The sequence below is a fragment of the Phocoena phocoena genome, chromosome 16 (genome assembly GCF_963924675.1).
Source record: "Phocoena phocoena chromosome 16, mPhoPho1.1, whole genome shotgun sequence".
In the NCBI taxonomy this organism is placed as follows: Eukaryota; Metazoa; Chordata; class Mammalia; order Artiodactyla; family Phocoenidae; genus Phocoena; species Phocoena phocoena.
In genome coordinates, this window is record NC_089234.1 from 1,827,238 (window position 1) to 1,853,664 (window position 26,427).

The 26,427-nt window shown below is 51.8% G+C and overlaps 1 protein-coding gene across 1 annotated transcript in view; it reads left to right on the top strand.

Annotated features, from left to right (window-relative positions):
• Nucleotides 1-23,902, top strand: part of TCERG1L (transcription elongation regulator 1 like) — a 204,739-nt gene extending 180,837 nt beyond the window's left edge. The window contains exons 10-13 of the mRNA XM_065894682.1: nt 4,375-4,510; nt 16,003-16,092; nt 20,023-20,141; nt 23,746-23,902. Coding sequence (XP_065750754.1) covers nt 4,375-4,510; nt 16,003-16,092; nt 20,023-20,141; nt 23,746-23,902 — 502 coding nt within the window. The remainder of the gene's footprint in view (nt 1-4,374; nt 4,511-16,002; nt 16,093-20,022; nt 20,142-23,745) is intronic.
• Nucleotides 23,903-26,427: the final 2,525 nt, after the last annotated feature.

The window sequence follows — 26,427 nt, forward strand, 5'->3', positions numbered from 1 at the left end:
CATCTTTACTATCATTATTCTGAATTCTTTTTCAGGTAGACTGCCTATTTCCTCTTCATTTGTTAGGTTTGGTGGGTTTTTACCTTGCTCCTTCATCTGCTGTGTGTTTCTCTGTCTTCTCGTTTTGCTTGACTTATTGTGTTTGGGGTCTCCTTTTTGCAGGCTGCATGTTCGTAGTTCCCATTGTCTTTGGTGTCTGCCCCCAGTGACTAAGGTTGGTTCCATGGGTTGTGTAGGCTTCCTGGTCAAGGGGACTAATGCCTGTGTTCTGGTGGATGAGGCTAGATCTTTCTTTCTGGTGGGCAGGTCCATGTCTGGTGGTGTGTTTAGGGGTGTCTGTGACCTTATTATGATTTTAGGCAGCCTCTCTGCTAATGTGTGGGGTTGTGTTCCTGTCTTGCTTGTTGTTTGGCATAGGTTGTCCAGCACTGTAGCTTGCTGGTCATTGAGTGGAGCTGGATGTTGGTGTTGAGATGGAGATCTCTGGGAGATTTTCACCATTTGTTATTACATGGAGCTGGGGGGTCTCTGGTGGACCAGTGTCCTGAACCTGGCTCTCCCACCTCAGAAGCACAGCCCTGATGTCTGGCTGGAGCACCAAGAGCCTGTCATCCACACGGCTCAGAATAACAGGGAGAAAAAAAGAAAGAAAGGAAAAGATAAAATAAAGTTATTAAAAAATAAAACGTAATTATTTTAAAAAATTGAAAAGTAATACAAAAGCAAAGAAAGAAGAGAGCGACTATACCAAAAAACAAATCCACCAATGTAAACAAGCGCTAAAAACTATACTAAAAAAAAAGAAGAAAAAATGGACAGACAGAACCCTAGGACAAATGGTAAAAGCAAAGCTATACAGACAAAATCACCTACAGAAGCATACACATACACACTCAGAAAAAGAGAAAAAGGGAAAAAATATATATATCGTTGCTCCCAAAGTCCACCTCTTCAATTTGGGATGATTGGTTGTCTATTCAGGTATTCCACAGATTCAGGTACATCAAGTTGATTGTGGAGCTTTAATCCCCTGCTCCTGGGGCTGCTGGGAGAGATTTCCCTTTCTCTTCTTTGTTCTCACAGCTCCCAGGGGCTCAGCTTTGGGTTTGGACCCACCTCTGCATGTAGGTCGCCGGAGGGCGTCTGTTCTTCGCTCAGACAGGACGGGGTTAAAGGAGCCACTGATTCGGGGGCTCTGGCTCACTCAGGCCGGGGGGAGGGAGGGGCACGGAGTGCGGGGCGGGCCTGCGGCGGCAGAGGCTGGCGTGACGTTGCACCAGCCTGAGGCCCGCGGTGCATTCTTCCGGGGGAGTTGTCCCTGGATCCCGGGACCCTGGCAGTGGCGGGCTGCACTGGCTCCCCGGAAGGGGGGTGTGGAGAGTGACCTGTGCTCGCACACAGGCTTCTTGGTGGCGCCAGCAGCAGCCTTAGCATCTCATGTCTGTCTCTGGGGTCCGCGCTTTTAGCCGCGGCTTGCGCCCGTCTCTGGAGCTCCTTTAAGCAGCGCTCTTAATCCCGTCTCCTCGCGCACCAGGAAACAAAGAGGCAAGAAAACTTTTCCCCGTACTCCCTCCCGGCTAGCCGTGGCACACTAACCCCTGCAGGTTGTGTTCACGCCAACCCCAGTCCTCTCCCTGTGCTCCGACCGGAGCCCGAGCCTCAGCTCCCAGCCCCCGCCCACCCCGGGGGGGGAGCAGAGAAGCCTCTCGGGCTGGTGAGTGCCGGTCAGCACCGATCCTCTGTGCGGGAATCTCCCCGCTTTGCCCTCCGCAGCCCTGTTGCTGTGCTCTCCTCCGCGGCTCCGAAGCTCTGCCCCTCTGCCTCCCGCAGTCTCCGCCCGCGAAGGGGCTTCCTAGTGTGTGGAAACCTTTCCTCCTTCACAGCTCCCTCCCACTGGTGCAGGTCCCATCCTTATTCATTTGTCTCTGTTTATTCTTTTTTCTTTTGCCCTACCCAGGTACGTGGGGAGTTTCTTGCCTTTTGGGAGGTCTGAGGTCTTCTGCCAGCGTTCAGTAGGTGTTCTGTAGGAGTTGTTCCACTTGTAGATGTATTTCTGGTGTATCTGTGGGGAGGCAGCTGATCTCCGCGTCTTACTCTTCCGTCATCTTGAAGCTCCTCCCAGAATTTACTTTTTGTACCAAAATATTTCAGCCATAAGAATGTTGAAAATATATTTAGCAAGTTTTCATTTGCTTTTGATTAATTCTAATTGAACTGATAGCTTTGCAGTCTGGAAGGTGCCCAGTGGTTCCGAACACAATATTTTGTGGAATAAGCTGTAATCCGTGATCATTGCCACACTCACAACGTTCCTATTAATCTTATTTCAAGTTACAAAAATGCGAGGCTTGTTTCCACACTTCTATTTTTAACTAATGAAAATTTATTACAAAGAAATCCTAATTATACCCTTTGAAGTGTAATTCAATGGCAAATCCACTGGTAATTTTCTTTTTTCAAAATTCCGCATAATTGCATAAGAAGCTAAGAATATAAGTTCTCCTGCAATAGTTGGTCTGTAAATAAGATTCCCTAATGGGCTGAGCAAGCAGGTTTTTTTCTTTGCACATTTTGCATGAGGTTTGATTAACCCACGTTATAACCCTGATGCGTGAAACCCTTGTTAGACGTAGCACATGGGATACCACGTTCTCATAACGTTCCCAGATTGGTAACCTGCGTATTTTCACAGCACCCTGGACAGAGGTGGAAAAGCTGCAGATTTGGTGGGCGTCAGGAGGTGGGGCTGCCCTGGTTGAGTCGTTAAGTGACTGTATGAGCTGAACGGGCCGTCTCCTCCCGAAATGCGGGAGTGCAGATGTGCCCAGGTCCTGTGTATCACTGGCCTCTGTCCCTATGTGCCGGAGCACCTTCCCAGTGGTGACAACCACAGATGTCTCCAGACACTCTGCCAAAGTCCCCCAGGAACAAACCACCCGGGCCTGAGCCCTGATCTTGACCTACATCAGAAAACCCGGATGTGCGTGGCGTGGGCACCTTCAGCCCTGCAATTCCCGGGTTGAGGCTGGTTTTGCAAAGAGGGGGGGAAGCGCCAGGCTTTTGATGTGTGTGTGCCCTGCTGTTTGGGACCTCCAAGCACTTAGGACGCTGTCGCGGATGCAGGAGACACAAGGTCCTGGTGCTTCCCAGCAGGCTGCTCTTCAGGTTTGACAGCCTCGCTTGACCTGAGCGCATATCAGAAAGGTGCCCTCAGGATCAAGTTTGCACCAGCCTGTTGAAGTCTCTGCCCGAGGGCCCAGGTCCTGGGGGCGGGGTGGGGGGGGCGGGCGGGCAGGGCTAGGCCAGGAGGAGGCCCCGCAGAGGGGTCTGGATGTCTAAGCAGGGCTGCTCTCTGGGCGGTGGAGGTCCAGTCTGTGTATCCTGGCTGAGAACAGGCTGCCTGGGAGGAGACCGGGGGTGGGGCTGGGCAGACCCTGCTCCCAGGTTGGGGAGCGAGACGGACAGGAGTGGGGGTAACACGTCTGCATTTGGCCAGATGACTTCTTCCAGCAGCAAACGTCAAGGTGCTTTAGAAGGAGGTTTCCAGATGCTTTCAGAAGAAGGTGTAGAACCATAAAGAGACCTATCAAATGGCCAGTTAAATAAAAGATGCAAATTGCCAAGCCGGTGCTTCGTCAAAGCAGCCTCTCTCCTTCCTCCCCGCCGCCCTGCCTGGCCCCTGCCCTGGGTCCGCGCCGGGCCCCCCTCCTCCCTGCCCCTTGTGTCCGGGCCGTGGCTGCGTCCACCCCTGTGGAGGGGGACGGACCGGCTCTGGGCTCACGTTGCCCAGCTGTCCCCGTCCCTGTACCGATCGCCCAGGTGGCATCCCGTCTCCCCGCTGTCACTGAAATCTCCCTCGCAGGTTAGACGTCGGGACAATGCTTTCTGTCCCCTGAGTGTGGATAGAATAGTCTCCTCATAAATGTCTTCCATGCATTTATCCGAAATGAAACAGTATCTGAAAACAAAAGCAGAACCAGGTAGAAGCTCCACCGCTTGGTTCAAGTGACAGGCTCACTCCGTTCCCTCGGGTGATGACTGGTCTCTGGCGGTGAAACAGTGAGGGACTCACAGCCTCCTTCCTGGTGGCCCAGCAGGGTGCCCTCGGCCCTCAGGCTCCCAGCGCTGCCTTCCCTCCCGAGAGCGTCCATCCTGTTAGGGCTTCAGTCTCAACTTTCCGCCCCAAAGGCAGCAGAGCTGTTTGCATCCCAAGAGCAAAATCTCTGCTCTGTTGGGCTGACTGTTCCAGGCTTTGCAATGTGTCCAAAGAATCCTTGCCCCTTACAGGGTTACCAGAGGGTTTTGAAAGCTTGCAGTGAGAAGCAGTTGGGTCTCCAAGGTCACGCTTGACTCTCTGTGTCTTGTGCCCTGAAGGACGGAAGGCCACGTGAGTCCCGAGCCCGAGGAGGCGGAGAGGAAGGACACGGGTGCCAAGACGCCCCCGCCCCAGATCCTTCTGCCCCTGGAGGAGCGGGTGACCCACTTCCGAGACATGCTCCTGGAGAGAGGGGTAAGGATGTTACATGATAGCAGCCCTCAGTGGGAGTGGCTGAGCTACTGTCCCCCAGCCCAAGAACCCTCCCCTTCCTCACCGAGCCCGCAGTCACGCTGCCTGACATTCAGGGGCCACGTGATGTGAGGCCAAAGCAAAGGAAAATGAATCCTGCCTCTTGTCCTAAAAGGGAAAGGAGGCTTTGAAGGGTGTGATGCATCGCGGGGTAGCTGTCGCCACCTGTCCAAGGAAGTGGCTGAGAGGTGAACAGGTGTGGGTCACCTGGAAGGGACGGTCCCCGGGACCATGTGGAGAAATGATTGGTCTGTGTTGATGGCCTTCCTGCTGGAGCCCTGCTGGCTTCCGGGTTCCGCACCCCCAGAGGGAAGAGCCCTCCAGTTCACTAGGGGAGGGACTTATACGCCTCTGGATCAACCCAACGGTTTTCGTACACCTGGGATGTCTTAATTGTAGTTGACTTCTGAATCTCATTTTGAATTGAGGAGGAAAAAACAGTTTATAATTGAATCTCCTTCCAATGACTTGTAGTTCCTGTTTTGGCTTTTGGGTATAAAATGAGCCCGATACAATAGTTTAGCCCAGTTGGATTTCTTCATAAAATGAGACCGAACGCAGAAGGCAGTAATAGGAACCGGTGTGTAATGATAATTATAATGAACACTGTAAATGGCCTTGGGAATTCAAAAGCACATTCCCTCTGCAGTCAGCACCCACCCAAGGCTGCTTCCTGCGCGGCCTCTCCCAGAGCAGGTGCAGCTGGGAACTGAGTTGGGGGGGCAGTCTGGAGAGACCTCCTCTACCCCAGAGCAGCGGGTCTGAGCAGTGCTGGCACCTGGGCAGGGTGAGGCCCTGGGGCTACAGGGAAACTAAACAGTGCCAGCACTTAAGAATTAGGAGTAAGAAGGAGATTATCTCAGGCACCTTCCGTGGAACCTCTTTTCCTCTGCACCATGAATTTTAATGCATGCATTGCTCTATCTGTCTAGAGACTCACTCAAAAATAAAATACAGCCCTTGGCACAAGGACCTGGAAGGAAAAGTAGGCTTGTGAGCTTAAAACTGCAATGCAATGGATTAAGCCTATACTCACATATATGCCGAGTAACCCAGAAGTGCAAAATGGGAAGACCGCGAACACAGACGCACGCACGCTGGAGTGGTCCCTGGTGTAGATGGAGGACATGTTTTTGTAAAAAGGCATAATTTTAAAAACTACATTTACTTGGCTAAAATTTTATTTTTAAAAAAAGACTCCCTCCCCATGCAACTTTCCTTTTTTTTTTTACCAAGACATAGAGATGATTTGATTAAACAAATCCTGCAGGATGAAATAGCCTTGAAACAACTGACTCTTGTGAGAGGTGTGTCTCTGTATGTGTGTGTGTGCGCCTGTGAGTGTACATGCTTGTGTTTGTGTGTGTGGTGTGGGCTCCCTGCCCGACGCACCGAAGACTCCGCACGGCAGTTGGGAAAGGGCTCCGGCCAACCTCTCCCTTCGCCCATTGCTCGGCCCTCGCCCCCTTCTCAGCCTTCCCACTTCAACAGCAGAGACGTGCTGACAAAGCCAGTGTCACTACCTGGCTAAGGAGAGGAGGCCAGGAACACAGGCCGGGGCTCCGAGCTCTGGCCGTGCAGCCCCTCTGTTCCTACAGCGGAGAAATGGGTCCAGTGCCCGCGTTCCCTTCTCCAGCCACCCTGGGAAGATTCTGCCAACAGGGCATTGACTCCATGTAGATGTCGTCACTGCCACTCGATGAGGTTGCTTATTCCGTGGCTGTCAGTGTCCTCCTGGTCCTGGAGGCTTGTACCCAGTGTCACCACCGGTCACCATCCCTGGTGGCCGCCCTCAGCTGTCTCACAGCCCGCCTCACCCACCTTCCACTCTTGGCACGGGGTCCCTTCCCTGGCAGGCCCTCCCTCCCTCGCCCCCTGGCTGCCCAGCTGACACGTGATGCCACACGGCTGCTCAGTGTCCCTCCCACGTCGCCAGGTCACCACGCTGGCTCGCAGCTCCTGGAGACGCGGGACTCTCCAATGCGCCGTTGGGTTCCCAGGGCCCGGCTCCCAGGAGGCGCTCAGTGATTTCCCAGGACTCCCTTCGTGTCCGAGCTCTGGTCTTGCTGCACGTGCCCCGGGCCGGCCCAGCACTGATCCCGGAGTGGGCCCGTGAGCCTGGATAAGGGGGTTTATCTCCTGGAGCAGCTGCCGTTTCTGTTTCCTTCTCCCCCACTCGTGTGGCCCCAGAGCGTCTGCACGACAGGGCGTATGGCATCACTCGTGTGAAAGTGATAAAGCAGATTCCTCTGCCCGCAGAGCCACTGAGAATACGACTCTCTTCTGCAAACCCATTGGGAGGGACACTCCCGAGTTTTGCTGCCACACCTCTTCCGATTGCAAGGACAGTGCAGAAATATTCATAATTCCGAGTATCTGAGTGGACCCAGCCAGTCTGTCCCAGTGGAATTAACTGGGCGGCATGGCCCGTCCTCCGTGAGACGTGATGGCCTTGTGAGCATTTGAGAAATACATGCAGCATCCCTCTCATCAACGTCTAAGTTTTCCACCTCTTTGTTTTGGAACCAACCAGGCCCATGTTACCGGCACAACATCAGACTAAGCCACGTGGGAGATTAGGGCCGCCGGAGACGCCTCCCTCTCCTTCCCAAGGATGTGAGTCTCTGACGGTATCCCAGTGGCCTCAGCTGAGCAGTTTTACTAAGGAGATTGTCAGTGTGTTCTTGTCTCGTTGAGGTGGCTGATTCCATTCGCCCACCCATTCCATAGGTACTCATGCGTGATCCTCAGCAAAAACACCCTGGGAATGGGAGGCACCAGCTGCAGTGTTCTGGGTTTTCTCTGGAGAGAGACTGGGGTGAGCCTAGACCCCTATCTCACAAGGGTTTCAGAAGAAGCCCGTATGCCGTTCACGAAGAGAAAAGGCCAACCTGAATGCACACTGATGTCGTAAAGCAAAGCCAGCATTTAGGACTTTTGTTGTTTCTGTTTTTGTTTGTTTGTTTGCGGTACGCGGGCCTCTCACTGTTGTGGCCTCTCCCGTTGCGGAGCACAGGCTCCGGACGCACAGGCTCAGCGGCCACGGCTCACGGGCCCAGCCGCTCCGCGGCATGTGGGATCTTCCCGGACCGGGGCACGAACCCGCATCCCCTGCACCGGCAGGCGGACTCTCGACCGCTGCGCCACCAGGGAAGCCCCATTTATGACTTCTGGACTTTATAAAGTCCAACAGATTCCATGAGTCACTCATGCTCAAGAGGGCTTGATAGCTAAGCCCATCAGATTTCCAGTTGCTTAAAAATGAGGCCGAGAAAGGTCACTGTTTTCATAGGTTGGGTGATAAATAAGATTTTTTTCATTGCATTTGTTCAGGGCTTCAGCTCAGAAACTCATGTGCTTATAGAATGATGGCACTAGGTGTGTGGATTTCTAGTAGTTTAAAAAGGGCATGGTTTGGGGCGTTCCATGGGGATTATGGCTTGGGGAAGGGGCCTTCGGTTTTGTGGTTTTGAAATGTGTAAGTGGTAGGTTTTGTCTTTATATTGTTTCACTAGTATAAACCACAGTAGGGCTTTCTTTAAACTTTGGTCTATAAAGAGGCAGGATTCATTGAGTAGCAGAGGATTAATTTAACCCTGTCTATTTAGATAAATGCATTAGAGACATTTTATTGAAGGTGTCTTCCTTCTGCAAAGTATCCCTTGGAAGTGGCTTTCCCAGGCACCAAGAAAGAAAGACTCTTCCATAACCCTGGACCTTGATTCAGGCACTCCAGGGTCCCTCTGCGGGTGACGCCCAGCCAGCTTCCCAGCAGCGGGCAGCCTTGGGGAGACTGACTGGCACAGAGGCCAGCTCTGCAGCTGAGACCCCTCGACTTGGGTCCAAGTCTGTGTTGATATATGGAACCCACAGGCCGCAGGCCCTCGCCAGCCCAGCCACGATGGTCTCTCTCTGCACTAAGACAGGCACCCACCATGAGGTTTCTGGTGCAGAGTTGGTCCAAATGAAGGAGAGGTTCTTTACCAGGTGTCCTCCCACCATCAGGGAAGCTGCATCTTCTCCCATGTGGCAGGAAGACCCCCTCCCTGGTGGGGGATGGCCGGCGCTCCTTCACTCAGATGCATAAGTGGTGTTGCCTGGAGCTGTAGCGGCACTTGGGCCGAGACATATGAGGGAGGGTTTCGGTCACCCGCAGGTGCAGGTACACATCACAGGTGAGACGGCTCTGGAGGTGAGGTGCCTGAGCCGTAGCTCTTGAGTTGTGGACACCCGCAGGGTCTCTTCCACGAGGTGAATCTTTGCTCCTTGGGAAGCTTATGTGCTTCGTGTTCCAATGGCAGCTCTTCAAAGCCTCACCAGGCACATACAACTAATAAAACAGAATCGTGCTCTCAAAAGAACAAACACATGCTCATCGTAGGAAAATGGCAAAACACAAAGAATAGAAATAAGAAAAACATCACCTGAAGCCCCACCCCAGTTATCATCATCAATGGGTACATTCCTTCCAGTCTTTCTTTCTAGAAACAGATTTTAAAGGAATAGCGAGAATAAACATTTGTATTATACAGTATAATCAAGATTGAACTATAGTTGAACATGGCTGAACCAAAGTTTTTTAATATAGTCAATTTCATAAGGTTCAACCTAACTTATACATTTGTCCACTGTTTTCTCCTTTTACCCGTTTTTTAAATATTACTATAAACCTTTGGAAACATTTCTGATGAGGGTATAGTAGCCAATTCATTGTCAGCTCAAAAATCCCTTTTTTCATTTATTTAGTTTATTGCCCGGTTTTGCTAGTTTAAATAATATTCTGGTGACCATATCGATGCCTTAATGTTGGTTTTTTTGTGTGTAGGATTGTTTCCTACACGCTGTCAACATTTGACCTATATTACCAAATTGTTTTGGGAAAAGTCGTTTTCTTACAGTGTATTCTCCCAGCGGTGTTTGACCAGCGTGCTCCACCAGCACTGAATAGTAAGAAGTACAAATATTTACTGTTGGTTATTTTTTGAATCTCATTCTTCTTTACCTTTGATTTGGGTTTTCTCTTGGTTTCTATGCTGTGGTTTTTCTTTCCTGAATTAACTCTTACGGCCTTTGGCGATTCAGCTCTGCAGATATTACTGTGGTCACCTCTCTATTAGTGAGTAGATGGCGGTCTAATCATGAAGATGACCTTGGGGGAGTTGTGGACCACCCGCTCTAATGCCTGGAAAGGGGTTATAACTGTCCCTAACGTGAAAGAAAAGTAAGTAAAATTAGCTGAGGTACGGTGGAATAACAGTACAAAATTTTATTTATCAAATCAAAATACCAACAAAAGCGCCAAAGTTGGCAAAATACCATGAGTACTGGGAGTTGAAGGTGGGAATCGACATGTCCCAGAGTTTGGGGGAAGTACGCAGCCCCTTTCTCACTTCTGGATCACCTGTGGGTCACCTGGCTCACCTGCGCTCAGGGGAACCTTCCACATGCCGACCACTCCCCCCTTTAAATTTAGAGATTGAGCATCTCCAGGGGCAGTGCTCCACCAGGGAGGGTGGGAGCGGGAGGTAAACCCCCACGTCCCCGCCTTCGGTGGGATGAATTGCAGGCAGATTCCAGCGTGTTCTACATGAGTCTCCATGGTTCCCTGGGGACACGGCGCCCTGTGGTCCCCCAGGGCCACCTGCCCATTTATGCACCGTCCTTGGTTCTTCTCCCTCCACGTGTCAGTGTCCTGCACGCCTGGCATCACCTCCCCAGTGCGCCGCCGTCACCCAACCTCCCTTCTTGCGGCTGCTTCTAGATGATTGTGGAGATGACACCGCCTCCTGTCCCGGATGAGCCAGGAGCACAGTCTGCTCACTTCATCCTGTGCTGTGTCCACCTCAGGCCACCTTTAATTGTCAGGAGCTCCAGAACCAGAAATAGAAGACACAGCTGTGCGTTCCAGGAAATTGGATAAAGAGGGTAATGGCGTGAGTGCTAATTACAAGCAACACGCCATCTGTCATCAGCAGAGCCTCCAGGCGGCGTGGAGGACAGAGCAGAGGATCAGAGGATGCTGCGCACGTCCTCACACGTGATCCGCAGTGTCAGGGCGGCGGGGTCTGGGCTCTCAGGAGGGTGGCCCCGCAGGGAGAGCTAGTGGGCAGGGAGGGGGTCTGGACTCGGGAGGGGTGGGGTGAGCACCGACGGAGGGAGGTGGTGTTGGGGCGCAGGTGGTGGCTGGAGGTAGAGAAGCCAGGAGGGCAAACCTGGGCAAATGCACGGAGGGGCTGTGGCCACGGTCTCCGGCCCCTGGAAGCAGAGGGCAGTGGGCTCAGGCTGGAGGGAGATTCAGGGACCGTCTTCAGGGGCCACTGGGCCTCCTGCATGGCTCAGCATGTCAGGTCCCACCCAGTGGCCTCGTGCCCCCTCAGAACTCCCGCACCTGCTTCTCCCCTTCCCAGGTGAGAGAGGCCTTCATACCTCCCGGCTGAGGCCTTGGTCCGTTTCCCTGAGACCAGGAGAGACCAGAGGTGATAGGAAGGGGAGAGAGGGTGCCAGCCGAGGCTCCGACCAGCACGTGCAGGCAGACAGACAGGCAGACGGGTGCCTTCCTCTCTTCCTTCGGCTCCTGGCCTTTTCTTTGACCCAAGGGTTGACAAGCCCTCAAAACTGCCTTTGGTTTCGGAGACAAAGCATGCCTGCCTCCTTTGGGTGCCCAGCCTGGGGGCAGGACCCCGAGGGGACGGCCACGGCCCCGTGGCACCCACGGGACTTGCGTTATCATCTCGCTCTTTAGCCTTAACCCAACGCTCTCAGACCACGTTACTTAACGGAGTCCCTTTCCCCAGGAGCAACGCAGGACCCACTCCTTGGCCTTCGGAGAGGTTTCCGTGAAGGTGGGGCTGAGGTTGGAGGTGGTGTCATCCGGGGAAGGGTCATCTCATGGTGGCTTCCGAGGGGGCGTCACCCTGCCATGCCCCGCAGGTGGAGTGGGTGGAGGGGTCAGCCACCCGGCGTGGGACCCTCGCTGGTGGGGGTCGCTCAGGGCCGCTCAGCTGGACAGGACGCTGGGTGGACAGCTGGGGCCAGACCCGAGAGGCCTCAGTGCTGGCCGAGTGGCCGACCCGTTGGTCTGAGGGCTCTTGGAAAGATGGGGGCTGCGGGTCAAGGGAAAATGATGCTGGGGGGCGGGGAGCCATCAGGAGGCCACTGTGGTCGTCCAGGCAGGAGATGACCACCCCCAAAGGCGACGAGGATGACGCTGTCATTTTGCTACTTGTGCTGGCATGATTCTTTGGGGTTTTAAAACAAGGTTATTTTTCTGGGAGAACCTTGACAACAGCTATGACAGGAAGGACCTGGTGCATGAGGCCGCAGAGAGAGTACCAGTGTCTCCCCTTTGATCTACAGCCTCGCTGGAACTGTCACCCCTCCAGCAGTGACACCTGTAGGTGCAGACATTGCCACATGGGATGCCCACGTGTCAGCCAGCCAGGCGGCAGCCTCGGACCAATGCCGGGGGTGGACGCCTGCTGACAGTTTCCACTGTATGGCGGCATCTGTCCAGGTTTGGGAACTGCGCCCTGGCCGGTCCACGCTGCGGCTCCTTCTCTGTGCCTGTGTTTCAGACCACCAGCTCTGGTGTCTTCTGTTGTAGAAATGGCAGGGAACACAATTCAGACAACTGAGGATGACTCAGAGGGGAGTCTGCCGGCGGGAGAAGCACAAGACTGCAGGAGGCTGGCCTCGAGTACAGCTCAAGGGACCCGCTGCCCATGTGTCCCTATTCCCAGCCCATAGGGGGTGATGTTCCAGAGGGGAGTTAAATAAAGCTGTGCATGAGTGTTAACCAGAGGCCAGCGGATGGGCCAGGACAGTGTCCAAACACACTCTCACCAAGACAGTTACTGCTGACCTTCGCCCACGGCACAGAGTCACCTGGTGTCAGCACCCTGAGATGGAATAGGTTGCCAAGTGTCAGGAGATGAGGTATACATCACAGAACACGGCCCAGGAAGGGAGACGGGCGCACTACACAACACAGTCAGGCTGCAGGGAAGGACGGGACTTCTGCAGGAAAGGGTCTAAAATTGGCTGAAGAATTCCATGATCCTGGACCAAATCACATGTAAAATGTCAAAGATTCGAAGGACTGTTGGGCAGACGAGGGATGGAGATCACTGTTGAGAAACGAAGGCCAAGTTAGGGGCAAGAACATGCATTTGTCTTGGGGACCTGCTGTGTGGGCAGAGTCCTAGGGTGGCCCCAAGACTCCCACCCTGGGGCACACATCTTGAATAACCCCCTCTTTTGAGAGTGGGCAGGACTCCAAATAGGATGGGGGGCCACCCCCATGTCGGTGTGACACCATGTTATGTAAGATTGGGTCTCATATATAGAGATTCTCCCACTGGCTTTAAGGAAGCCAACCTATTGTGGAGGGCCCACCGTGGAGAACTTGGGGACCCCTGGGAGTAGAGAATGGCTCCCCACAGGCCTCCAGCAAGAAAGGGGAGGCCTCAGCCCCTGCCCCATGGAATGAACCTACCAGACAACGTGACCGTGGGGACACAGGTCCAGGGAGGCTGGGCTTCCATCAAGAGTGAGTCTCACAGTCGAGGGAATGACAGTCATCAGGGTCCTTCTTTGGGAAGAGTCTGTCTCACAGACAAGGCTGTGTCCACCCACAGGCAGTGATGGGCCCCGTTTCACACTCAACTGTCCAGACTTCCCTTCTGCTCCAGCCTCTGTCGCAGGTCCCAAGCCCGGCTGCCCCTCTGTCCAGAGCTGCCACCCTCCTCTGAACTTCCAGAGCATCTGTTGGTGTGGCTGTCAGGTTATGTGATGACGTCTGTTTTATCACAAATTACAGTCATTGGGGAGATGGCTCATCTTGCCTTGTATACAGATTGTAAATTCCTCTGGAGGCAAGGACAATATATTATTTTTTTAAAATATAGTTTATTATACATCTAGAACTCCAAAACTTCTCAACTAACTGGTGGAATCAGTTATGTGACACCAATTCTTAAGAATCGTTGGCCTTCCTTACAAAACTAGGACCTTGGAGGGGTTTACAGGTCTCTACATGGTGGATAGATGCCCATCTGATTGGGCTGTATTGAAGTTGGCCATTCCTTCTCTCCATATCCACCCTAGTGCTCACGTGGTCAAGTGTCAGCTCTCGAAAAACAGAGAAATCATTCTGCCCTGATGCTTTTCCAGAGCCCCTACCCCCAATCCCTGTAACGTGTCAAAATTTCACCATGTTTTTAGTCAACTGAAGAAAGTCCCTGGGTGGAGTTTGGGTCACCCTGCCTGATAGAAGAGCTCATGAGTATTAAAAAGGGCTTTCCTTTTTATTACTGAAGATAGGAGTTGTCAAGTTTGAAAAAGCATTATGTTATGATGTACAAAGCAAAGCACAATTCCTATTGAAATAATATCTCTACCAGAAATATTCTAACCTGCTCAAAGTAAGAATGTGAAGGGATCTTGGTTTTGTAAACTTTCCATTGGCTTCACCTCCCCACGTCCCGGGAGTCCCTCCCCTGCCCCGGCTCCTAGATACACATGACATCTGGCTCTTCTTCCCCCGTTGCTCTCCAGACAAGGCCCTAGTTCCTAAGTAGGTCTGGGAGTGTCCTGCACATCTGCTCTGCCCGTCTCTCCTGCGTCTTCCCAGCCCCTCATAGCCTCCTTCATCCCAACCATGTTCCACCCTTGTAATCCCCACATTCCCCACAGTTCCTGGAGCCTGGCCTTCGCTCCACAGACACTTCCTCCTGAACACCTCCCAGACCCTTCATGGGCCCAGTTCCAGCACAGTCATTATTCGAGACAACTTCTCCCCAGGCCCTTCTCTGTGTCCCCTTGGCTCCTGGGCATGTCTCTGGAAGGACGCTAATGCCCCCCAGGAGATCCTGAGTTATAGCTTTTCTGCCTCACCCTGGACCGTGGGCCTCCTTACGTCAGTGGCCTTGATTTACCCAGCATGGGGCCTAAGGCACAGTCAATATTTGGTCAATGCTTTTAAATGAATAAATTAGTTTTGGATGACTTAAATGTTTCACTGCTCCATCAGCTGAGAGAGTCTGGATCAACAACATCCCAGCAGCAGTGAGCTCACCCGGCACCCAGGTCTCCAATAAGAGGGACCAGGGCTTCTTGGGGAATGCTGATTCTAGGGCCAAGGTAGGAGCGATATGAGATGACCCTGGAGCATCTTGAAGGGCCCAGAAAACAAAATGATGGGGTACGTCCCAGGGACACAGGAGCCAACTGCAACGGCCAAACCAGGAGCAGATCGATAATTATGTTAGATTATAACCCAAAGTATGAAATAAATATCCATGAGTCATATTGATATAAACAAATGATTGACCAAATAAGTAAATGGGAGAGAATGGACAAACAGCCCACCCAGAAGAATGCCAAGGGACTCCTACAGATACTCCCACCTCAGGAGGTGGAGCCGGACCCCTTGAGTGTGGGCTATACATTGTGACTTCCCTCCAAGGAGGACAGCATGGGCTAGGGGAAAAAGAATAAATTCATAGAGGAAAGACCTCAGCTGGTCGGTCAAGGTCAACGTCAGCTCTGATAAGTTACATTGACAGTATGGACCTTGATAGGATGTGACAAGAAGGGCACATTTTCTGGGGTCTTCCTCCCCAGACCCACAGCCCCGGTCGAACCAAGAGAAAAACTGAGACAAATCCCAGCAGAGGTACATGTCACAAAATACCTGACCAGTACTCCTCAGAACTTTCAAGGTCATCGAAACCGAGGAGAGTGAGAAACTGTACAGCCCAGAGGAGCCCGAGGAGACATGAGTGATGTGGTGTCCTGCGTGGAATCCTGGGACAGTAAAAAAAATTAGGCAAAAACTAAAGAAACCTGAGTAAGGTGTGGACTCCTGTTAATAATAGTGTAGACACATGTAGCATAGTAACATTATATAGGAAGCTGGGTGTGGGGTAGACGGTAGCTTCATAATAGTTGTGAAATTTTTCTATAACTCTAAAACTATTAGAAAGTAGGGTAGTTTGTCTAAAAAGGTGACCTACCTAAAAAAGGTTTAAATGTTGATTAAAAATCATTTGAAATTGTGCCAAACTCTGATTATTTCTAAAACACTGTCCTCTGTTACGACCTGCGGTGTCCTGAAAAGTTTTCCAAATACGTCCTTTCACAATGTGGCATTTCAGAATGTCCCAGCTTCACGGGCGTAGCTGGGGTTTTAGATCAGGACGCACGGCTCTGGAAGATATCCAGGGAGGAAATAGTGTCATGAGTCTAGAAATTCGATGTTCAAATGCTCTAAATATTGATTTTCTTAAAAGTTTGACAAGTTGAACACTTTTAAACGATGCTACATCCCTCAACCCCTGGTTCCTTAGTGCTGTGTCTCACCATTGATCATTTCAGTGTGACTCCAGGCTCAGCATGAGATGCTAAAAGCAGCTCTATTGACTATCTTTCTTCAGGTGTCAGCGTTTTCTACCTGGGAGAAAGAATTACATAAAATCGTGTTTGATCCGCGCTATCTCCTGCTAAATTCCGAGGAGCGGAAGCAGGTAAGGGGGTAGGAGGTGCGGTGATGGACTCGAGGACGCAGAGCTGAAGTGATGCTCCGTCCTGAGGGCTCTGCGGACGAGCAGGTGCCTGTCACCTTTGCCGTGTCAGTGGGGAAGCCGTGAGAATTGATTGCTGGCCTGTGAGCTTGTGAACGGGAAGAGCTACGGGTGCAGCGGGAGGCTACCCTGGCACCTGCTCTTGGCGAACCGCCTGGTCGTGACCCCATGAGACAAACACAGGGGTGAAAACTCAGCTTTGGGGAACATTGACCACGTCCTGGGTGACTGTATTAAAAAGACTTAAGATCTGATATAATAAAAGTGAAATAGGAGAGGGTCCAGGGAACAACGGTAGCAAAAGTAAAGGATGGACTTTTCTAGAAAGTGGGTCCCCAGAAAAGCAAGAATGGATTAGAGATAGCTGGCCCGGAGGTCACTTTAAATGGACACTTGACAGGGGTCCGCCCTGGCTTGTTGAGAAGTCAAGTCACGGAGCCAGAACTGTCTCCCGGATTAAGCAGACAGACAGAGGGATGGGCTGTGCTGACCGGTGGGGACACTTGAGCTTTCACAGCCCTGCCAGGATCTGGTGGCTCCTAGAGCACATCCAAGAAGGGCCCCGAGATAAATTCCAGAAGGATCCAGATTCTGCGTCTGCATCTGTGTTCCCGCCCCAATCATGCGTCTCCCTCCCTCTGCCCTCTGAGTACAGAGCAGATACATGTGGAAAGTGGGTGACCAGGCGCCATCACTGGAGACACAAGCCCACGAGGGTCATCTCACCTCCGATGTCGTGGCCCTGGAGGCATCCATCTGATTTCAGACAGTAGGGTCTGGGAAAGCCCGGGCCAGGAGGATGGAAAGTGCAATTTTATTTTCAATTCTGTCATCAACTCGTGAAATTCCCTTAGGTGTAGACCAAGGGGCTCCATGCAGGCCAAGAGGGCGGGGCCTCGCTTTGTGTTTGGGTGTTTTATATCTGTCTTTCCCACAGCCGAGGAAACTCGGTGATTTTAATCATTGGTAATATCTCACCCTTTTGTTGCCCTGTTACAAATCACAAAGTTCAGCTCTCCAGCTGTGACCAGAGAGAAGCCCGTTTATTTTGGTGACAAGATCACTTTAAACCGTAACAGATAGAGGTCAGCACAGCTGTAGACTCTGTCACCGACTGTCGCGATCAATGCTCTTCCATCTCTAGTCCATGGATGGTTTTAGAGGCCATCGGCCTCTTTAAAGGAAGTTGAAGAAGTAAGACCCTTCCCACCACACCCCCGAGAAAAGCCGAGCTGATGATTCAATGCTTAAGCCCCGTCTCTCAGACGTCAGGGAGCTCAGGGCGCTGTTTGCCTGGAATGGACCAGGCTCTTGGGCAGGGCAGGGTCTCCTGCCCTCCGGGTGTCTGGGGCGGGGTCATGGCACAAGACTCACCCACGGGAGCAGGGCGGCTGGACTCCCACAGCCCCGGTGAGAGAGACAGGCGCTGACCGGGAGGGGCCGTGACTGCCAGGGTGCTCTCGGGGCAGACAGATCAGACTAGAAGGTCAGCTCACAGCCAGAGCCCGCCGTTTGGTGGGGGGCCCTCAGATGTCCCTGTGAAATCATACAGAGGAAACATCAGGCCTGTGTTCATACCACAGCGTGGTCCCAGAGCCCCACAAGGAGGAGGAAGCAGGCTCCCCATAGCTGAGACACTTCAGCACCAGAGAGGCCTCAGATTAAATGCCTGCATCGTAAGGGAAACCCCACCCCAGCAGATCGACAGTGTTGTGTTTTCTGAGAGGCACGGGGCTGAAGCTGAACTGATGAAGGAAGCAATATTTGGGCCCCGTTCAGAAAACACAGTCCTATTTATGAATGAATTGGGCTGGCAAGCACCAGACGTGGACTCTGGGTGGGACCTACTGTCACATAGTGTTTGTGGGAAAAGCCGAGGCTCATGGTGTATGCATTGCATCCATCCTTCCATGGGGTCTGCAGGGGAGACGTGAATGAGCCGAAATAGAGAGCAGGGGTCCTGGGAGCGCTCATCAGACCTGTTTCTATGGTAACACAGAGTGTTGCATCTTATTTCACTAGAACACGCCATGACGAGATAATGGCCAGTGGTCTCTCTTTTAAAAAGTCATGCCCCGTTTTGAATAAAACTGGTGTAATTTGTTAAAGAGGAGGGAAAAAAAAACCTGTTACATTAAATTATAGCGGCATAAATAAAGCAGCAGAGCAAAGGCGGAGGAGAGAGCAAATCTGATTAGAGGGATAAATGGTTCCAGGCAGAGAGAGAAGAAGGCCTTTCTCACCAGCTCTGACCCCACCACCAGCCAGGGTTTCTATCCAGATTTAAAATTAATAGAGCAAAACTCTGACTAATGATGGACCCACACGCTTTTATCTGTATAATAACCCTACATTTACCTTTTTTATTAGCTTAAATTATAGAAGAACTGGGGAGTTTACATTACCACTTGCCTTGAAGGTGAAACAAGCCAATCGTTCTTACTCAAATATATGCGCGCGCTCTCCGGCTAAGGCCTGTTCCTGAATATTTCATTTCGCTGGTGATCCTTCAGGAGGCGGGTAGCATTTTGTATTTATACTCCTGTAAAGGCTGTATTTATACTCCTGTAAAGGCTGGCCATGACTGAAATGCAATCTGAAACCATCAGGCAGAGCCGGGACACCCGTTCTGCAGGGGAGTGATGGGGTTTCGGCCAAGTCGCCACTGCCTGGTTCCATGTCCTCGGCAGGAGGGCGGGAGATTCCCTGAGCTCTTCGTCAGAGTCCAGTATCTGCAGTGGCCACCGACTGGGTTGGTACAGAATTGCTATTCATTGGCCTCATAGGATCAGATGTGGGCTTTTTGTTGATCTTCTTATCTGCGTTCGTACACACATCTAAATCTTCTCCAGTTTATTCTCCTTTCAACGTTTTCGAGGCTTGGAGAGCTTTGGGAATGAAACAGCTGTCTCCACCTCCCTTTGGCTTTAGTCTACAGATGACAATTTTCTGATATTAGAACAATGAGCGGTCTTAATCCAAGGCAGGGAGGCTCACGCCACGGTCTACTGCAAAGGGTGATTCCCTGGTGGCATTTTGTCGTGTCGGCTGCCAGTACCCAAGAGAAACCTTCCCAGGGTCTTGGATGGATTTGCCTACCAGACAATATCCATACCCTGTGGGCTAAGGGTCTGGTTTTCCTGTGGAGGTAGCCTTCAAAGCCCACTCTCATCGAGCTGGGGAGGGGGAGTGCAGTGCCCGGTGGTCGGGTCTCCTCACTGGGTGTTTCCATGACACCAAGGAGAGGCTCACCTTGCCCACAGGAGCCCCTGGGGGACCAGACCCTTGTTCACAAGTGGGTCTTCTTGAAGACTAGAGTGTGGGAAACCAGAGATGCTGGGTTGACTTTCTTTTCACAAGTTCAAAGTCATTTTGGAGACTCAAATGCCAGTTACATTGCCACAGGGATTACTAGAACAAAGTACAGACTCTCACGTGTCATGGTACCGCTGGCCAGGATGTGAAAGTCGGTGAGACAGTGCGTGCAGGTAAGTGGTGCTCAAGAGGCTCCAAAACAAGAAATATCGGAGCACTGGAGCTGGAATTTCCAAACTGTCCACTGGTCCCGCCACACCTCTAGAGAGGGCCACCCACTCAGACCCAGGATTTCCAAGCAGGCTGATTCAGCGTTTGGCCCCCAGATGGTGTCTGGACGTGGAGAGGCGCACTGGCCTCGTGGGAGAGCAGGTGTAATTGTCCAGACACTTGCTTTCACGGAGAGGCCAGGTTAAAGGCTCTGGTTTGTAGCTCCAGCAGCTGTGAAAAAGACAGGCTTATCTCAGATTCTTGCTGTGTTTTGTGTGGTGTTTGAAGCACAGGAGATCATTTCCGAGACGCATTCTTGTAATAGTTCTGTTTTGTGTGTGTCTTAAGATATTTGAACAGTTTGTCAAGACAAGAATAAAAGAAGAATACAAGGAAAAGAAAAGCAAATTGCTGCTGGCCAAAGAAGAATTCAAAAAACTTCTAGAGGAATCTAAAGTCTCACCCAGGTATGGAAAGTGAGTTAAGGCCAGGCGATTTCTGGGGCTGGGAATTTACCAAATTTTGTAAGGGGTCTTTTAAAGTCAGTTTGGGTTAAATCATGTGACCTATGTTCCATAGACATCAAATGTGTAATTTTGGAGCGGGAAGCCCTTCTCCCCTGTGCCAGCCGTGAACAAACCTCCCAGCCCTGCTTGCTAACCAAAGGCACCCCAGCAGCTCTGTCCACCTTACGTGGTGGTTTTCCACAGGTCAGCAGCCCTGACTCCAAGGCCACAATAACTCATCAATAGGTCAGCCCTCGTGAGATGGGGCCTAATTCCCCTGATCTAATGATGGAGGAGTACAAATGCAAAACAAACGATACACAGCAACAGCAAAATAAACCCCACCAGCCCCTGGGTTCCACACGCCTGGGCAGCTGTCCAGCGTGTGAAGTGAAGACGCTCCACACCAGCAAAGGGCCCGAGTGAACTTGGCTGTCAACCTCACCAAAGATAATCAGGCATTACTGCCATGAAATGCAACAAACTAATATGAAGACGATGTTAGAAACGAGAAGAATACATAAGCTGAACTCGACTTTAAAATTAACTTTAATTGACATTTAAAAATTAATGCAAGAACTATTTAATTATACAAGTATAACTTTTATGAGTGAAAAATGGTTGATTTTGATGTATTTTTATTTTAAATTGGGACCTTACTTTTAAATGGACATTTACACATTATGATTTTTAATAATAAGGCTGCCATCATGCATTTTTAATAATGCATAAATAAATCATAGTTAAATGAACATTAATTGATGTTTGCCTTCCATGCAGATGTAGGCATCTACATTTTGATCAATAATTGGTTAATTCATTGGCCAATAATTGGATAATATAATTTAGTGCTGGTTACATAGGCCTCAGAAAACTTCTTCGACTATTTAACGGATAGATACTTTCTGAATGGGAAAAAAATTCGCATGAATTATCCCCATCACCAAATGCTAACCTCGGAAAGCAAATGTGGGCCTAACGATTTGTAAATTGTGATTTTCTATGAGAACTCTGGGTTCTAGCCGTGGCTTTGCTCTGTCCCCCCAGCTGGTGACCCTGGGTGGGAAGGGGAGAGTTGGATCTAGAGCCCCTGCCTCAGTGCACAGCAGCCCTGCCCATCCTTGGCCCCCGCTGCCAGGTCAGGCACTGGACCTTCACAGCTCAGGTGTCTTGATCTGAGGGGGTGTAGCTGCCCTGCCACCCGGGCCACTAGGAGGATGGTGTGTGGGGCTTCATGGCAGATCCTGGAGAGCTCCCATCATTACCACTGGTGCTGTCTGCGTCCATCCATTGGTAAAATGTTAACAAGAGCCAACCTAGTCCCCCTCCCATGAATATGTTATGAAGGCAAAGGAGAAATATTCAGAATGTATTCAGCAATTACGAAAACGATTACACACACGGAGAAGGAAAATCAGTGGTAGAAATGAAGTTACTCTTCTTTGAAATTAGATTTAATTGCCTGCTATTTGTTAGAAATGTACACTGGGCATATATTACTTTTATAATTATAAAACTAGTTTTTATTTCAAACGTAGCTAATTCTGCGACATTTCAAAACCCTCTTCAGGTCTTCTTTACATCCTCTTCCCGCCATTTCGCAGGCGTCCACTGGTCGCCAGCGGGCTCAGCACAGGCGTCCTGAGTACCCTCAGCCCCACCTCCAGTCATCCTGGCTCTGATCCTAGCCGTGGGGATAGTCCAGGGCCAGATCCCAGCCCTGCCCAGCTCTCGGTGTCTTGGAGAGGGGAGAGGAGCCTCCGGGGACCTCCCCGTGGGCTGGCGGACTGGTGCTCTGGCCACAGCGGCCACCTCCTTCAACTGCGGGTGGCCACGTCCCCAGGGGAAAGGGAGATGCAGTGCAGGTGACTCAGAGGACTTCCCCAGGCTCACTGGACGGTCCACCAGGGTCAGCAGTAAGCCAGGCTGTCCCCTTGGGCACGGCTAAAGGGTCGGAGTTTTCTTTTTTCTTTTCAGGGATACTTCTATTTAGAGGTGCCCAGAATAGGACCTCTCTAGAAGGGGCTCCGCCCAGCCCCTGATTGAAGATGCTCAGGCTCCCCCTAGACACGCGACCAAAATAACAAGCCCCCTGTGTCTCTCAGCATCTTACTTTTCCCAAGAAGGTCAGTGATGGAAGCCCAAATAAGTGTGTGTTAGTCACACCTCATGGCAATTGTGAAATCATGGAAGGAAGGGAGGGAGGGAGGGAGGGAGGGAGGTAAAGAAGGAAAGAACGAACAGAGAAAGTTGAAAACCGGAGAGAAGAGTTTTCTCTCCTCGGGAAGCGTCTGGCATGCTGAATTCCGGGGTGTGCAGGGAGGAGAGCAGTGCTTGGTGAGGAAGGAATGAGACTCATCGTTTAGTGACAGCAGTGAGGATGGGTCTACTAATTATTCATCTTGTCTCCTAACAGCCATGTCAGTATAATCTTGTTATTCACGTATAAAGAAAGAACCATTAAGTTATAATAATTTAATGCAACAATTAAATGTCTGCAATGGAATATACATTTCTCCACGAAGGGAAATAGGAGGAGCAAGGGGCCTCCCCCGGCACAGGGCGAGCACGTTTCTGCTCACCCAGGGGCCCTCCTGCAGCTCCAGCCCAGCTCTCTGCAAGCAGAAGGCAGGCGGAAGCGTCTGCCGGAACCTCCGCTCTCCCCTCCCGCCCCCGCCCCACCGCCTGGAGCCGCCCCAACCACCGGCTTCAAGCTCCGGCCTGGGAGAAGAGGAAGCCATGGGGAGCCGCTGCTGGCAAACTGCAAAGCCACATCCACTCCTTCTGCCCTTTGAGCTGCCCCACCCGCTCTGGCCTGGCCTGGCTGGTGCACTGAGTTTCTTACAGGGGACTCCCTGGCCTGGCAATCATGGGTTCAGTCAGTATTTGGGTGCCGAGCACACGCCGGCCACTGGGCTTAGACGTTTGGGATGCTCCATAGAAAACAAAGCAGGTAACACACTTCTACTCGAGCAGGGAGAGGCGAGTACCATCGCACAGTTGAGGCTCATCGAGATGGTACCCAGTTCTCTGACCCGTAGATAGGACGAGTTTCCCTGAGGAAGACAGGCTGGTCCTGACATCTAATGAGGAGAGGGCTTCACATGGTGAGTGAAGAAATGAGGGAAGGGTGTGCCAGGCAGAGGGAACAGCATAGGCAAAGACCACGGCAAGTTGAAGCACAGTGAGAGTAGTGGACAGAAGACCTGTGTGGCCGGAGCGGTGACGGGGGCGGGGAGTGAGAAGCTCGGAGTGACACCAGGCCCAGGAGGCAGGTGAGGCCAGGCTCATGCCCACGGGCCGGTTGGATGCAGAGATGGGCAAGTGTGTGAGTTACGTGGCTCAGGCCCCTGCCGGGCCGAGTGGGGAATAGCAGCCAGTGGAGGGAGCAGGCAGGTGGTGTCGGAGGCCCAGCGCTGTTTCTTCTGCCCGTCCTCGTGCCAAGGGTCCTGCTCCCGGGTCTGGAAGAGGGAGCTCGCCACCCTGAGCTCGGGCGGGAGGTACTCAGAGCACCAGGACCTGCTCTTCTCCAGGAAGGGGTCTCAGGATGCTTTTGGTCTTTCAGGACCACATTCAAGGAGTTTGCTGAGAAGTACGGCCGGGATCAGAGGTTTCGACTTGTCCAAAAACGGAAGGACCAGGAGCATTTTTTCAACCAGTTCATCCTTATTCTCAAGAAACGGGACAAGGAAAACAGACTCAGGCTACGGAAAATGAGATGAGTGTGTACAGATGCCATCAGGCTGGCGTGGTGGAGGCTTGGCGGACGGGCACCCACGCAGCCAGATCGGGAGCCCCAGGGGCCGTGGGCTTCGTTCTCAGAGGGTTATTGTTTCATATTGAAGCTCTCTTTGGTACAACTTTCCGAGTTTGATGCATTTCTAATTGCCATGATATGTTGCTCCCTTCATTGCTTTAATTATGCAAATTACTTGTAATATAGACAGATTCTAAATCTGCTGCAGGTTTGTACCTCAGCAGAAACAGACACCATCTCTAACCATCTCAAGGTGTTTTCGTGAGTCGAGCTGATTATCTGAAACTTTTCTGAAAATCTTCATGAGTTCCTTCCATCCTTCAGGAGTTCTGTGGTGTTGGGACGTCCCGGCTCGGGTCCCTGGGTCTAGTTTTCTGAGTAGTAGTTTATAGGCTGTTCATCACCATAGTGACACCTGTGACCGTTGGACACATGGACCGTGGACCACCTACAGGTCAAAGGGCGATCGCCCCAGCCCCCTCCGGGGACATCGGGCCTGGGGAAGGGGGCTGTGCTTTCTGTGGGAGGTCCTACTTAAAAAAGAATTATTTTGTACAAAATCATCCTATTAATATTTAAGTTATTTTTCTTGTATGCCCAGAGTTTGCATGAGATTTTTCTCACCATCTTTGTATAAAAAATTAAAAAATTTTTTGAATGAATAAATATTTTAAACCAGTGTATTTTTGTGGCTTAGACTTCCAACACAATCTTAGGCAACAAAACCGTGTCTCAGCTAAAGGTGCTCTATTTGGAAAGATTCATAAAAATATTTACGATTGCACGTAAGGGCTGTGATAGTACTACTCAAATAGAAATCTTGCTTTTCAAATTACGAGTTCCGGGTGGAACCATACTTGATAGAACTCCAGCTAATTAATTGCATTCTGTAAGTTATTGAACATCTGTCTATAGATTTCAGGTTTATGGAGTCACTATCGGATACGCTGTCTTTGTCCCCAGCTCACAGTGGCACCTCCTCCACACCTACCTTTTTTCTCATCAGTCAGTTCCCAAAAAAAGAACACTTTTTGCCACACATATTAGGAGGGAAGTGGGCAAGGAGGCATTCTCTCTTTATTGGGGTATGCCCTGGTCTTAATGTCCGTACTGTTAACTGGTTACCTTCTATGCCAGTGACCTCTGTGGGTTCCGGAGCTATGGCTCAGATTCAGACCATTACCCGGTGGGGCTGGGCGTCTGCGGCCATCAGCGCTGCAGGGATGGGCTCTGAGATATATATGCCACTGGCAGATCAGACAGGGTCCGTCAGGAGATAGAAATCCCCTTGTAATGTGAAGGGAGGAACTGAACAGGAAGGGAACTGGGGTGATGAGGGCTGTGAGTAGAGACAGGTCTGAAGGACATGGGAACAGCAGAGGTAGGAGCAGCCATTCACACCCCCTGCCCCGGCTCAGACAAGCTTCCCCACCAGTGCAGAGGTCCAGACACAGCCAGAGAGGGCACAGCTCAGCTGAGCGGACTGCCAGGAAGCCAACGGGAGCCGCTGGTCAGCCACCCTCTGGGGGAAGGTCGCCCTGTGGCCATGTCTCATTAGCTGCACTCTGCCCAGAACCACCAGGAAAGGTGTCTGGGAGGGGAGGCTCTGGCTCCCCAGCCCTTGGGAGCTGCAGTAAGGGGCTTCCGGGGACCCCTGGGGCTTCGCACAAAACCTGTGCTCTCTCCTGCCGTCTGCAACATCCATCTGCCAAACCAGCTGCTTGCTTCTGGCCCAGGGTGTGGGGAGGTGCTGACCACCTGACCACAGAACACCAGATGTCTGCAGCCCGAGTCGCCCTCCATGAACTGCCGTCTGATCCCACAGCATAACACCAGATGTGCACGACAGCGTCGTTTAAAATGAACGACTACAGGGCTTCCCTGGTGGCGCAGTGGTTGAGAGTCCGCCTGCCGATGCGGGGGACGCGGGTTCGTGCCCCGGTCCGGGAGGATCCCACATGCCGCGGAGCGGCTGGGCCCGTGAGCCATGGCCGCTGAGCCTGCGCGTCCGGAGCCTGTGCTCCGCAACGGGAGAGGCCACAGCAGTGAGAGGCCCGCGTACCACAAAAGAAAAATAAATAAATAAAATGAACGACTACAGCCGAGACCGGGCCTCAGCCGTTCTGGAGGCATAAGAGAACCCACGGTCCCCTCCGGTTGCCTCTCCCCGTCTACGGCTTTGCCTCCTGCATCCGGAGCATCACCTAGAAGGTGCAGCCTGGGTTAGTGATCTAACTCACATGCCGCTGGCCCCAGCCACGAGCTGCTGTTTGCCCCTCGCAGCCCTGGTCAGGAGAGACCCCAAAAGCACCAGTGGAGGGAGAGTCTCTCTGTGGGGAGCTTGCGGCCGTTCCAAGCAACCGTTCTGGAAATTGCGTCATCCGCTGCCCCAGGGGGAGGTGGCCCGAGGCAGGAGTCCACGCTGCTCTGGGCTGGGGTTCGTGCGACACCAGTGGCTGGGGTGATGGGTGATGGTGAGGTCACCACAGA